Source organism: Delphinapterus leucas, chromosome 14 (assembly GCF_059928025.1).
Source record: "Delphinapterus leucas isolate spDelLeu-1000000601 "Yukka" chromosome 14, BTC_Dleu_Yukka2, whole genome shotgun sequence".
NCBI lineage: Eukaryota > Metazoa > Chordata > Mammalia > Artiodactyla > Monodontidae > Delphinapterus > Delphinapterus leucas.
Window position 1 is genome coordinate 8,794,593 of NC_143142.1, and position 14,571 is coordinate 8,809,163.

At 47.0% G+C, this 14,571-nt stretch overlaps 2 protein-coding genes across 6 annotated transcripts in view; one reads left to right on the forward strand and one right to left on the reverse strand.

The window, feature by feature from the left end:
• Positions 1-8,409, forward strand: part of TCTN1 (tectonic family member 1) — a 35,847-nt gene extending 27,438 nt beyond the window's left edge. For 2 of the 3 annotated variants that reach the window (XM_089894477.1, XM_089894480.1), the window contains exons 13-14: positions 435-579; positions 1,496-8,409. In XM_089894477.1, coding sequence (XP_089750603.1) covers positions 435-578 — 144 coding nt within the window. In that variant the 3' untranslated portion in view covers position 579; positions 1,496-8,409. Of the gene's footprint in view, positions 1-434 lie in introns of all 3 variants that reach the window. The other variant, XM_089894478.1, reaches the window with a different exon arrangement.
• The window catches only part of HVCN1 (hydrogen voltage gated channel 1), a 29,928-nt gene continuing 15,400 nt past the window's right edge, over positions 44-14,571 (reverse strand). For all 3 annotated transcript variants that reach the window (XM_022597771.2, XM_022597769.3, XM_022597770.3), the window contains 5 exons: positions 11,082-11,354; positions 6,229-6,333; positions 4,433-4,664; positions 2,321-2,433; positions 44-1,957 (listed from right to left, as the gene is read on the reverse strand). In XM_022597771.2, coding sequence (XP_022453479.1) covers positions 1,892-1,957; positions 2,321-2,433; positions 4,433-4,664; positions 6,229-6,333; positions 11,082-11,354 — 789 coding nt within the window. In that variant the 3' untranslated portion in view covers positions 44-1,891. The remainder of the gene's footprint in view (positions 1,958-2,320; positions 2,434-4,432; positions 4,665-6,228; positions 6,334-11,081; positions 11,355-14,571) is intronic.

Here is a 14,571-nt window from a genome sequence, read left to right on the forward strand (position 1 = left end):
CTAATTTTAAAGGTATAGGTTAAGACACGAGTCCAGACAAAACTGTGATAGGTGAAATTTATTTTGTAAAAAAGATAATTAAAATTTAAACAATCTGGATTCTTAAAACAATTTAGCAGTCATTATCTTTTACTTGGAGAAAAAACTCCCCTGAACACAGGGGTTTTATTCACATTAACATTCTTGTTTAGACTTGATCTTTTAAAACTCTTGTCTTGAGTTGTGAATGACATCGATGTGTTAGGACAACCTGAGTGAAAATTGTCTCTCTCCTCTGAGCTAATGGCTGATTAGCCCTCCACGTACCTACCAGGTTCATGAACCAACAGTGGTTGGGTGAGGAAGGAAATGAAAGCTGTCTGTCCCATCTTTGTTATCCTGGTGAATACACTGGAGGGCAGGGCTTGCATCATTCTGATTTTTTTTTATTACAGACCAACTCAGGAAATAAAAGGACAATTCTTATTTCCACTGCGGTTACTTTTGTGGATGTGTCTGCACCTGCAGAGGCAGGCTTCAGAGCTCGGCCAACCATCAATGCTAGGCTGCCCTTTAATTTCTTCTTCCCATTTGTTTGACGTAAGTCATTAAATAGGGAAACTACACCACACCTGCTTAATCAAGCGTGTGTGGGGCCCAGGGCTCCTTGGAGACATCCCACTTTATTATACGTATAACCCTTGAGGTTGACCCCAGATGGACACACTTCCCCTCTCCACTCACTTCCCTCCTCTCTTTTCTCCCTTTGGGAATTTCATTCTACATGCTTTGACTTTAGAAGGGGTCTGGCTTGGCCATTTCCAGTACTCTCAATACATAGGTCATACGCGGGAGCCAAGTTGCACCTTTGGGAAGAACGTAAAGAGAACAGACCTTGAAGTAGTGCAGGCGTTGAGGGTTTATCCAGTTTATTCATCCCCTGCTTTAATGTGAGTTATTTTTTAAAATATTATTTTAGTGCTCGCTTCGGCAGCACATATACTAAAATATTATTTTTAGTTCAGGCTTTTCAGGTCCCGTTAAAATGAGTACAAAAATAGCAAGTTGTATAAAATCATGCAAGTAGAGTACAAGGCCTCACGAGGGGATCTTCCCCCAAATGTCATGTTAGTTACAGTGGAGTCTTGGGTCTAATTGCTACTTCTGTACCAGGCACTGGAGCTAGCTTGCTCTCCAGCTAGTGGGCTGGTATAGGATGCCACAGAGTGATTCCAAGCAGTTGAACCTAGAAAGAATACAGTAGGAGGGCCTGCGGGAAGGAGAGAGTTTATTTTATACATTAATTGTACAGTAATTGAGAAAAATGTTGTCAGGGTGCAGAACTGGGTGGAGCCAGCTAAAAGTTGGAGGATGCAGAGGAGGGGCTGGGTACTTGAGAACAAGCCCCTTGGGGGACATTGTGATTAGCTGTTTAGAACAGCTTGGAAATAGAAAATATTTTTCTAGAATGTGCTGATAGCTAAGGTAGCTCTCTTTTTTCTCTTTTGTCTTTCAGAGTGGTCATATGAAAGGATGCACTGGTTCCTTAATATACATGTGAACTGTGAAAACTGTACATTTGATGAGATTAAGTTTTATATACAGCTAGTAATTGTCCAGCTTGTTGTTCATTTTCAAGCAAGAGTCAAGTGTTCAGCATGAGAAAAATATAGTTTATGATACATTTGTTAAACAGTGTGGGGTGGGAATGGGATGGGACATTCTCAGTCACACCAAGGAAGAAATAGAGCCTCTGAAAGACTGTGTCCCCCAGAATCCGAGCTGGCAGCAGTGAGACAAAGCCATCAAAGCAAACCTCTCCCCAGCGTGGCCCCAGGAGGGGCGGCTGTCTTCCTCGTCACAAGCCCGTGAGGCAGGTCTTCCCTTTGGGGTGGGTGGAGCAGGTATGCCTCTAGTTCACCTCACCAAGAAGTCCATGCTGTCTCAATAGCTTGTTAAGTCTTTCAATTTCTTGTTCCTGTTATTACAAAAAGCAGACAAATAACTGAATTTACCTTCTGAGCCTCACCAGGGATGTGGCAGTCACACAGTGAGCCGCAGACACGCACAGGGAAGCAGAGCTGAATGAAAGCCATACTCCTCATGCAATCAGTCAGCCGGGGCCCAGCAGCGATGGCAGTGAGGAGAGAGACCTGGCAAAGCTGCAGGGAAGGAGGCAACGCCTAAACTGAATCCGAAAGGACAAGGAAGGCCTGACCAAGGGAAGTGGGCTCCGGGCTAAGGGCACTGAGTGAGCAGAGGCCTGGCCTGGAGAAGCTCAGTGCTGGAGGGAGGGAACGATCTGTGTTCACAGAGGGCGTTTTCCCAGACACCTTCTTACCTTCTCAGAGCAGCTGAATTCAAGGTGTTGGATCTTGGTGGCCAGTTGTATATTTATCTGTTTTAACCTTAGTAGTTGCCGTTCAGAACGTGTCTTAACCGAGATAATTATCCCTGAAAAATAATTGCGAGGGTCTCCATGATACTGGTCTCTACTTTAGCCCCTTGGGAAAAAAACTGTATTCCTTACAAATGTATAACTGGGAAGAGTGGTGACAAGTAAAACAGTCATCATGGCTTAAAGGCATCAGAACTAGGAGGGTCAGAGTTTTCATTTCTGAGCTACTCAGTACCCAGCTGTGAAATACTTCTTTGGCTTTTCTGGTGTGAGAAATCCTTAAAAATAATCACTGACCAGATGAAGGTTAAGCTCCTTAGTAGGGGGCAGTTCACAACAGTCTTGCTACTTAGCAGCAGTTGTTCAAAAGGCACTAAGTGCAAGCCTGGAAATGCTCAAGCTTGGGGTTGGGACTGTCACTTTGCCAACTTTCTGCCTCCAGAGCTGTGGCCAGTTGTCAGGCAATGACCTGCATCTTGGCTTGGGAGCTTGGGGGGGCCGCTCCCAAATGCCCACACCACACTGCAGACACAGCCTCAAAGACTGGGCTGCAGTAGGGCCGCTCCGCTCCTTTCCAAGTGTGAGTGACGGAGTCCAGACCTTCCCCCACACGTGTGGCGCCCACAAGGCCTGGGAATAGCTGTCCCTGGTCCACAGTGTTCCTGGTTGTCTCACTGAATCCGGTTTAGCCTTGTGTTGCTTCAGTCACGCTACTAAATTTGATAGCAGTGTAATAACGGGCAATAGCCAGTCATATGCCTCGCTGCCATTTAGACAAAGAAAATGGACAAATCTCACAACAGTGTGATGTGAGAGTACTGGGTAGTAACTGCTTCATGAGTCATTTATAATCAGTCATGGTCTATCTACCTCACATAACCTTTGCAGAGAGTATTTTTCTGTTAGATTAGATGAAAAAATCGACATAAGCATCTAAAATATTATCTGAAAAGCCTCCATTATTTCCTTTGACAGAACCCAAATAAAGGTTCTTAATAGGCTTTACTTTAATCACTAGATCTGAACTGGCCACCCCCAAAGCCCACATGCCCGACAGAGCTGCTCGCACAGCCCTTTCCCCAGCCAGGTGGCACCACAGCAGGCGGCCGCAGCAGGGGATGGGCCTGCTTCCAACAGGCTGCACTGTCGCTCAGTCAGTCTCCTGACAGCGACCCACAGCCCGTCGTGTTGGGCACTAGTCTAGGGATTCCCAACCCTGCTGGACACCCAGTCACCTGGGAGTGCTTCACAGACGGACACCTCCCTCTGGGCTCCGCACCAGACTCTCCACTTAAAGTGTCGAGGGTGATTCTGATGCGGCAAGTCTGAGGACAGGCATTTGATCAACTCTGACTAGTTCGCTGATGGCTGAACTGCTAACCAGTCACTAGGTCCACATAAAACCACAGCACAAATGGCTTCTCTGACATGGAGGCTCCCTGCACCAACGGAGAGTGTGTGAGGAAGAGGATCTGTACCTGAAATACGGTAAAGCAGTATTTCCCCAAGTGTGTCCTCCAGAGCCAGAGTCTACAGCACGCTCATAGGTGTTATTTCCTCCCAAAGTGTTGAACTGGTCAACTTGGAAAACAATTACAGTTCTCAGAGCCTTCATCATGCTAACTCGTGTTGTGACTTTCTCAAAGGGGGCAGAGTCTAGTGTACAGCATTTCTCAGCTTCCTTGCTCCCCTTCCGAAGGTGCCCCTCCCAAGGTGGGATGGGGTTTGGTAGAACACTCTCCAGGAAACACCAAATGAAAAACAAAGGTGCTTTGGGAACCAAGCCGGCAGGGATTGATCAGGGATTAGTCTAACCCTTGCCATAACCATCTTTCAGTAATCATAGAAATGAGAGTCTGAAGGAGACAGGCACTTCCTCTCAGAGCACATGTCCTGGTGTCAATTTGTAGCCACAAAGGTGACAGTGGGACACCAAATCAGACCATGTTTCTCTTGGTTGCCAGGAGGAGGAGGACCAGGGCCTCTGTGCCCCTTCCAGGCTCCACCCACTGTCCCATCCCCCACCCCCCCAGCCCAGGAGCGCAGGGGACATACCGTTGATGATCCGGGCCACCCGCCACAGGCGGAGCAGAATCAGCAGCCCTAAAGCCTCAAACTCATGCTCCCGGAAAAGGAGGACAACGTCGAGGACGAAGGAAACCACCACGACGATGGCGTCCAGGATTTCAAACTTGTGGTGAAAGAACTCCAAGCGGAAGACAAATATTTTAAAGAAAATCTCCATCATAAAAAAGGTCAAGATGGCAATGCTCATGTAGTGGAACACCTGAAGGGGACAAGGAGATACAGAGTAGACTCAGGCTGTCATGGGCTGGGGCAGGTCACACGGACGAGCTGGCCTTGAATGCCCCTGCCCAGTCACCGAGAGAATCCATTTGTTTGACCAATCCCAAATTCCTGCCAGCACCAGGAGCTGTTCTCGGGCCGGACTGTGGCTGAGAACAGCACACACGTTGCTCTCTGAAGGGCAATGGGGCAATGGCAGTTGAAAACATCTGCCGTGCCCTTTGGCCCTGCAAAGCTAACACGTGCACAAACACAGGATATTTACTGCAACATCATTTGCAGAACAAAAGATTTTCTACATTGTTTGGAGAACAACAGAAACGTCCACTAGACTAGGGCACTTGTTAAATGCATTATGGTATCTCCACATGGAGCATTACGCAATTGTTCAAAAGACCAAGGCTGATCTGTATGTATCGACTAGAAATGATGGTAAGATGGTAAGTGAAGAGAGTTCCCAGATCTTGATTTATAAATACTAGCCTTCACTAAAGTAACCTTTTCCATTCTGGGGCAGGGAAAGTACGAATGAGCTGGGACATCATCCAGGGCCAGAAAACAAGGAAACGCTCAAAGGCTATGGAGTCATGTCAAGAGGACAGAGCAGTCAGCTCGAAGAGGCTCACAGTGACCAAATTTGGGACAGTTTGGATATTTAGTACTTAGGGGTGAAGTGCCATGATGTCTAACTTACTTTTGAATGGTCAGACAAAAATAGATAGGTGTGGGGTGTGTTTGTGGATATGTATATATATAAAGAAAGCAAATACAGCAAAATGTATATTTGCCACTTTTCATAATAAAAAGTAAAGAAAAAGGCACAAGACAGTATAGGAGGTATATTACTGATTCTATTAAACAACAGGGAGAGGAAAGATAATCATCTATGGGAGGACTTGGGTTGGCACAGAAGAAAACATTAACGGCTGCCGTGGTGAAAGGGGCCACGAGTAGGAAGGAGGTTTAATATTTTCTCCCTGCTCTTCTACCATTTGAAAAGACATTTTTGCATTGTCCACTGAATTTTTTTCAAAGGGTGTGGGGAGATGCTTTTAAGCCCCTGGCCTTCTCCCCAGTTACTGGTGATGGGCCGCACAATGCATTTTCAGTGTGTCCACTGCCCTTTGGGCGAATGTCTGGGATGGGCTCAGGCAGGAACTGTGAATCAGGGAATAAATGGTGGGCACATCCCCCCCAAATGGCTCCAGCACAGGGACCACGTCAGAATGTTGACAGGAGGAAAAACAGCTCGTCTTCCTCTGGGGGATGGGAAGGAATCATGCTCCTGGTTTGATAATCAGTGACAAACTCCAGCTCAGTGGTCTAGGATAGCTCAAGGTTCAAGCCATCAAGTGACTTGAGGAGGTTTCCTGCTTGTAGTAAATTTGTATCTATAATTGGGAAAGGAAGACATTTTCTCTGCTCTTTGACTGAAAGCACCCAATCAAACTACCCTCAAATAGGCCTGGTTACTCCAAGGCAGGTGCTGCCCCACCCTGCCCACCCACAGAGTGAAACACATCGAAGGGCTGCGGACACACTACCCTGGCGGCATAGTTATTCTTGTCCGGCTGGATGATCTTCAGGTCCAGAACGAGCTCGGCGAGCACCAGCAGGGCATCCAGAACGACCAGGCAGATGATGATAACCTGTGGGCCGAGGGAAGAAGCAAGGAACCATGGGACCTAAATGGGGACCCTCCTTTCATCCTTAAGGGCTGGAAACACCTGAGTGAACCCACTGGGGAAAGGCGCCAAGGATGGTAGGCCACTGCCCACAGCCCGAGTGCCCTGCAGGGAGCCTGCTGGGGGCCAGCCCCTCTGGACAGGAGCCCCTCCTTCCAGCCCTGGGCAGTGCCTGTCCTCCTAAAGCCTCCGTGTGGCCCAGTGACTGACCCTCGGTCACCATTGGTCTTTCTCTTACTCGTAAATTCACTGCTTCCCAGCATCTCTCCAACCAAACTGCTAATTCCTAGATGGCAAAATACACTAAAGTTTCTAAAAGCATTTATTTTTCTAGTTCTGGGGATTGCTCTTGCCAGGGTATGCCCAGAACAGATGCTCAATAAGCAATTTAAAATTGAAAACATGCAGCCTCAGAGATATGGCCTCCTCCAGGTAGCTGGGTTAGAGTGACGTCCACTGTGCCCATGAAACAGCTTCTGGCTGGAGCCGTGAGGTACCCACCCCAACTCCCATGTGCTCGCTGGGAGTGAAGGGGGAGGGAGTCCTGCGTCTCCTGGAGAACAGAGAAGAGCTGCTGTAGGAAAGACAATCCGGTGGGTTTTGTGACCTGCTGGAGGGGGGAGGAAGATGGGGACCAGGGTGAACTGAGTGGGTGGTCTTATCAATGGCAGTGGGGGTAGTCATGGTGACGGAGGTGGTGATGATGGTGAGGACATTAAAGGTGGGGTGGAGGTGATGGCATTTGGGGAGACCCTGGGGATGACATGGTGGTGGTGGAAATGGCAGCAACGGGAGGAACCCCAAAGGACACTGCGTGACCCTTCTCTTCCCTTGGAAATACTGGACCATCACTTACTTCCCCCAGGGCCTTGCCTCTTACACTCTCAGGTAGATAGATTTTGATCTCTGAAAATTAATCTGCCATTATCTTGGCAGTTTCTACAGTTTCAGGGTGAAATTAAACAAGTTCAGGCCTATAAAGAGTGGACTATTAAGCCTTTTGACCATTTCAACCTGTAGTAATTATTTCAGTAATTAAGTATTTGATGACATGGTTTATTGTGAAAATTGTACGGCAAAGTGTTTGTAATGAAGTTTTCAGACAAATCCAAATTCAGTAGCTTAGTAAAGGTTCAAGGGACTTCCCTGGTGGCTCAGTGGTTAAGAATCTGCCTGCCAATGCAGGGGACGTGGGTTCGATCCCTGGTCCAGGAAGATCCCACATGCCACGGAGCAACTAAGCCTGTGCACCACAACTACTGAGCCTGCGAGCCACAACTACTAAGCCCGTGTGCCACAACTACTGAAGCCTGCACGCCTAGAGCCCGTGCTCCGCAACGAGAAGCCACCGCAATGAGAAGCTCGTGCACTGCAACGAAGAGTAGCCCCTGCTCGCCACAACTAGAGAAAGCCCATGCACAGCAACAAAGACCCAACGCAGCCAAGAAAATACTCAAGCCTCAGGTGAAGTCTTTCTTTCCTTCTTTCTTTCCACCCTCCCTCTTTGGTTTTTAGACCTAAAGGGATCTAAGAGCTCATCTGGTCTAAAACCAAGGAACAGAGTTATTAAAAACAGACTGAATATAATATATATATATTCCCAGTCTGGGAAGATCCCACATGCCACGGAGCGGCTGGGCCCATGAGCCATGGCCGCTGAGCCTGCGCGTCCAGAGCCTGTGCTCCGCAACGGGAAAGGCCACAACAGTGAGAGGCCCGCGTACCGCAAAAAAAAAAAGAATGAAAGTACTGACACATGCTACAATGTGGATGAACCTAGAAAATATTATGCTAAGTGAAAGAAGCCCAACACAAAAGACCACGTATATTTTATGATTCCATTTATATGAAATGTCCGGAATAGGCAAATCAATAGAGACAGAAAGTAGACTAGTGTTTATCAGGGATTGGGGATTATTGTTTAATGGGTACTAGATCTCTTTTTGGGGTGATGGAAATGTTTTGGAACTAGATAGTGGTTGACAGTTGGACAACATTATGAATGTACTAAATAAATGCCACTGAATTATTCACTTTAAAGTGATTAACTTTATGTGAATCTCACCTCAATTTTAAGAAGTGAGAGAGAGACCCAAGGTCACAAACTATAATGCCCAGGTCCCAACCGCAGCCTCTATGAGCTAATCCCTAAGGCCCTGAATTTGCCAGTTCACAAGGCAGTACTAGTTCTGAAGGGAGCCACATCACAAAGAAAAATGCTGAGAATTCAGGGAAGCTGGTTAATTCCAAATCTCACTGGAAAATGGCCGTGCCTAGCCACAGCACGCAGCAGCGCAGAGCGTGGACTGTGGGGCACCAGTCCTGGGCCGGCTCCCCCGTTAGCCTGGACCTTGGGCACAGCTCTCAACCCCGCTGAGCCTCAGCGTTAACCCTAAGCTTCAGCTTCCTTCAGGGGGTAACTGGGGTTTGGCCACATTTTCTACCCTGAGTGACAAGGGGAGCATGGTGTGAGATAATGTGTGAGGAGCGCTCAGCAGAGGGCCCGGCCCCGGTGAGCAGGTAATAAAAGTGAGGCTCCTGGCCTTCCTGGCCATCCTCCCCTAGCCCAGCTACCCTGTCCGTCCATGGTTTCCACAGAGGCCTGACTCACCCCAAATTCTCTCCCTTGGTTGGTTGTGCCATTCTGTGGGAGAAGTGACAACAGTTAACTATATATCATGTCACCTTGGTCACCTCAAACCATGGAAATAGGTGGAGACTGCACCCAAGAAAGGGATTCCAGAATCTTCCTGTATGCTGATTCTATCTGCGGAGATCAAACCCTTAAACCCTCACCCCTACTCCAAGGTGGCCTCCCTGCTTCTACTCTGGGCCCCTCTACAAACTGCTCATGTCAACCCCTCCCCACCCCCATACTCAGAACGATGGCTGTCCACTGCCCACGGATGGCCTTCCAGTGCCTCCTCTCCCTCTACTGGATACATATAAGCCATGTGGACCCTTCTTAAATTCTCGAATACTGAAGACCCTTTCCGACCCCCGGACCTTTGCAAACACGGCCCCCTCTGCCTGGGAAGCTCCTCCCCTCCCATCCACAGAGCTCACTCCTGCCCAACCTTGAGGTGTCAGGTGAAATGTCACCTCCTCTGCCACACGTCCTCCAGCTAACATCCTAGGTCGGGTCTCCCCCACCCCCAATATCTCTCAAGAATCCCCTTCAGTTTCCCTACAGAGGACTTCTCTCCACTTGATTCCAGCATGTCTGATAACTGGAATGCCCACCTCTTCACGGACCATTAATCCTCCAAGACTGAGGGCAGGGACATGCCCACCACACTCACTGCTGTACCCCTGGCACATAGTAGAAGCTAAGAAGCGACTGCACTGCTGAGTGAATGAATAAACATCTCTACTCTGCTTTCCCCCAGAGCCACGTGCCCCTGGGGGGCCCGGTCAGGAGAGGTGGGACCTCCCAAGGGCTCCCCTTGCAGCTGGAAGGAAGCTGGCTCCTTCCTTCTCTCCTGAAATTGAGGGTTTGGGAGTTCAACACCAACAACTTAACACCACGTCTTCTCTTCTGTCAGAGCCACAGAGGAAAGCACTAAGCTGTCAGGAGTGCTGTGTTGCCTGCTTTGTTTCTCTAAGTCACACGAGAGTGGAAAAAAAAAGACTAAAATAATTCCTTCTTTCTATTTTACCATGGAACAAAGTCAGTGATGGGAGAGGCAAGGGCTGCTTCTCTCTCCTTCCAGGGGGGACATTAGCTCTAGGGAGGGGCTGGATTATCGTAGTTATCCCTGCAGCAGGGACCCCAAAATGGCTCCGTTCAGGGACTGGGCTGACAAGGAGCCTCCTGCTTTCTCCTGGGACTCAGAACATGCTTCCAGACACCTGCCTGCCCACATCGGGGATGTGGGGTGGGGTTCAGACAGGGCTGGCCAGACTCCACTCGCGTTTGTCCTTCAAAATCGGCAGATGTTGGGACAGACATTGAACCCTGTAGAAGTCCCATTCCCTTTGCCATTCTTTGAAGTCTGCGTCTCCCTCTCGGGGTCTCCCCATAACCACACCTGGAGGCTGGCGGTGGGTTAAGCAAGGCAGATATTTTTGGCATCACTTCACAAAAGAAGAGATGCCCCCCCGCCCCCGGTCTCCTTTGTGTGTGTGTGGTAAATTTTGCATAACATAAAATTTACCATTTTAACTATTTTAAAGCTGGCATAAAGTTCAGAGGCATGAAGCACATTCACAAGGCTGTGCAACCATCACCGCTGTCTAGTTCCGGAATGTTTTCATTCCTGCAAATGGAAACTGTATCCATTAAGCAGTCACTCCCCACTCCCGTTCCCTCCAGTCTGCTGTCTCTGTGGATTTACGTGTTCTGACATTTCATATAAATGGAATTATAAGACACGTGGCCTTTTGTGTCTGGCTTCTTCCACTTAGGATCACGTTGACAAGGTTCATCTGAATTGTAGCATGTGTCAGTGCTTCAGTCCTTTTTATGGCTGAGGACAGATAGATCACATTTTGTTTATCCATTTTCATCAGGTGATGAACTTTAACTGACTTTTGGATTAAGACTTACTTTGCCCCAGACCACATGGGACCTGCCCAGCACATGGTCAGTGCTCCGTAGATGTCTGTGGAGTGAAGAAGCTGGTGGCAGAGAAGGGCCCCTACCCTGCCCTCGTGACTCTTTGCTGACGGCTCTGCCCCACCCCAGGCATCTTGGGCCTCTGCCCACCTACCTGAAACCTGTGGGCGCTGAAGAGCTTCCTCAAAGTGGTCCTGAAGTCGAGGCGGGGCCTGGGCACGGGGGCAGGGGCCGCGGTAGGATCGGCATCTCTGCCCTCTGCGCCTGAGGCCGGTGTGGGCGGTGGCTCCTCCTCCTCCTCCTCTTCATTCTCCCACTTCTTGTAGTTGATGTTCCACGCGTGGCAGTCATCCCCAACGACGGTGAAGTGCTTCAAGAATTTGCTCATCCTCTCGGCGGGAGCCACCTTGGCCCTGCGGGTGACTGCCTGAAGGGAGGGGACAGAGAGGAAGCACTCAGGTGGCCCGTCTGTCACTCTGGAGGAGCAGGGCCCCTGCTGGGCCGGGCCACGGGGTGAAGACAGTCCCCGTGCTCAGAGCACCGTGCAAGCACAGACCATGAGGTCACAGTGGTTTCTCGTGCATTTATTTTTGGAATCCAGGGTCTCAGGGCCGGTGAGGCAACAGGAAACCCCAGATTCCGTCAGGCCTGCCACTGTGGTCTGGTTGGCAGTAACCAACAGGAGAGGTACTGCCACCCAGTCGCAAAACACCCACCACGGGCCCTCATGTAAATACTGGAAGAGCAGCCCATGGTTCAGAGACATCACAACCTAAAACCCCAGAGGTGAGAGTTGGCATGGCGGGGAGAGGGCAAAGGCAAAAGTAAAAGTACCCAAAGTTTCACACAAAAGTGAAGCCACCCACCCCGCCTTCCATGCCACAGATCAGTCCTGGAAAGGTCTGAGCAGCAAGCGGATTTTTCCTAAGTTCAGCCAGTGCTGTTTTAAATACATTATGGACAGCTGTTTAAAGACGGACGGACTTCAAAGCAAAAAAGCAAATATCCTCCCATTCCTTTGCCCAACTTACCCTACCAGACATCACATTTTTTATAAAGTTCAATAATGAAAACTTTCAGGTATGCTTACAAGAATAGGCAATATGATCAGCATAACAGGAAGAAAGAGCCCCAAACAGACCCAGGTCCCTGTGGGAACCTGGATGTGATGGCAATGGCAGTACAGGTCAATGAGAAAACACTGGAGAGGTTAGGATATCTGGCTTTCCCAACAGGGAAAAAAAAGAAATCCCTACCTCACACCACACACAGAGTAAATTTCAGTTGTGTTAACCTATATAAATGTATTTTTAAAAACTTTAAAAGTCTTAGAACAAAATATAGACAAGTATCTTTATGACCTCAGGTCTGGGAAGGATTGCTTAACTAAGACACAAACCACAAAAGAAATGGATAGACCTAACTCATCAAAGCTAAAAACTTTTATCTCTTGCTCTCTCTTTCTCACACACACATCTGTACAAAGTCAGATACACCACAGGCTGGGAGTAAATATTTCCAGTGTATTTAATAGACAAAGATTTTAGTGTTCAGAATATGTAAAGAAATCTTATCCAAAAAATACAACTCCATGTAAAATTAGGTAGTGGATATTAACAGGCAGGTCACATGAGAGGAAACCCAGATGGCCAAGACACTCAACTTCACTAATATTCAGGAAAATGTGAATTTACGTAACAATCACACAGCTTTTTGTTCCTCACACTGTCAAGAATTTAAGTCTACAATAGCAAATGTTGGTGAATGTGTGAAGCAAAGGGGGTCTCCTGAACCCTGAAGACAGGAACAGACACTGGCACCACTATATTTGGAAGCAATCTGGCATTGTTTTGTCAAGATGAAGCTGTACTAGTTAATGATCTAGTAATCCCACCCCTAGATAGGCTTCAAAGAGAAACTCACCCACATGTACTCAAATCAGTAACATGTTCAAGAATGTTCACTGCAAATGTTCACCTAAATGGTAGGAGATAGAGAAGTGAATTTTCTCTATTCATGTGATGGAATTTTATACACAGTTAAAATGAATGAACTATGTCTCTGTGTATCACTGATGACATCCACGTGTACCCCCTCAGCAGTACTGAACACAGCAGATCACTCCCTTTCTTCAAAAACTTCCTTCATTGGCATCTGGGATTCCACACTCTCCTAGTATTCTTCCTACGTCAATGGCCGCAAAATATTACTATACATTGTTTTCGGAATGTGTAAAATGTCAGCATAAACATACAAAAGAATGGGATTTCTGATTCTGACCATGATACAGTAACTGGTATAAACAACTATACCAGTTAGAGCAACTGCCATAAAATTAACTATACCAGTTAAAGCAACTGCCATAAGACTAGATAAACTATAAAACTGGATAAAATATATGAAATTTACTGTGATCCCTGAGAGAAGAGAAACAAATGAGATGAGCCCCCACAATCACCTGCCTGGAAGTACTTTCTGGACTCTGGAGACAAAGATTATAGTTCAGGGCTATTGAACTTTCCTTCCTCAGGAATTTGTGTGTCAAGGTACCAGAGAAAATGAAGCAGCGCAGAGAAGAAACTAAAAAAATTGGACTTTAGCTGAGTCCTAAAATTCACATGTGCAGAGCAAGACTCCATGAGGCAGGACAAAATATAACTTTCAGGGAAAAAAAAAAAAAAACTCTTGGGGAACTGTGAGCTGAATTACTACCAATTACACAGGGCTGAGTTAGGAGATCTGAGTTCCAAACAGCTAGAGTAGAGAGATCTTGTTGAACACTCTGAGCATGCAGTAGAAATTCCAAAAAAGCCATGCCTTATAAGTAGACCTAATCTAGCCCTCCAGTCAGGGCTACCTTAGACCTCTCCCAACTAAGCTTAAAAATAAGGCTTTTTCAAAAGATCAAACTTATCCCTAAGTAAATTAACTGCCCGTTGGAACAAAACTCAAAAGTGCTCTTTTGAGGAAGACAGCAAAACACCCTCAACAACATAACATTCATAATGTCCAACATATAATAAAAAATTACTAGGCAGATAAATAAGCAGAAAAAATGTGGCCATAACCAATAGAAAAATTAGCTTAATAGCTCAAGAGGGACAGAGATATGGAATTGGCCAATGGAGATTTGAAAATAGCTATTCTAAATATGTTCAAGGATTTCAAGGAAAACATGAACTTAATGAGGGAACAAATGGAGAATCTCAAAAGAGAAATGTAAACTACAAAAAAGATCCAAATGGATACTCTAGAACAGAAAAATACATATATGAAATGAAGAATCACTGGATGGGCTTAATAGCTGATTAGATGCTGCAGAAGAAAAGTTCAGTGAACTAAAAGATAAAAAATTGAAAATATCCAGTGGAAGCATGGAGAGAAAAAAGACTGGGAGTGCGGGGAAGAATAGAGCCTCAGGGACAATATTAAGTGGACTAATATACATGTACCTGGAGTACCAAAAGGAGATGAAAGGAAAAATATTTGGAGAAATAATGGCTGAAGAAAATTTCCAAATTTGATGGAAAAATATAAATACGTAGATACAAGAGTCCATGTCCCCAGAGTATCATGTGACACCTTACCTAGAACGGAAGCCCATCAAGTGCCTGTTGGCTGAGGGCACTGGTGCCCTGTCTCCC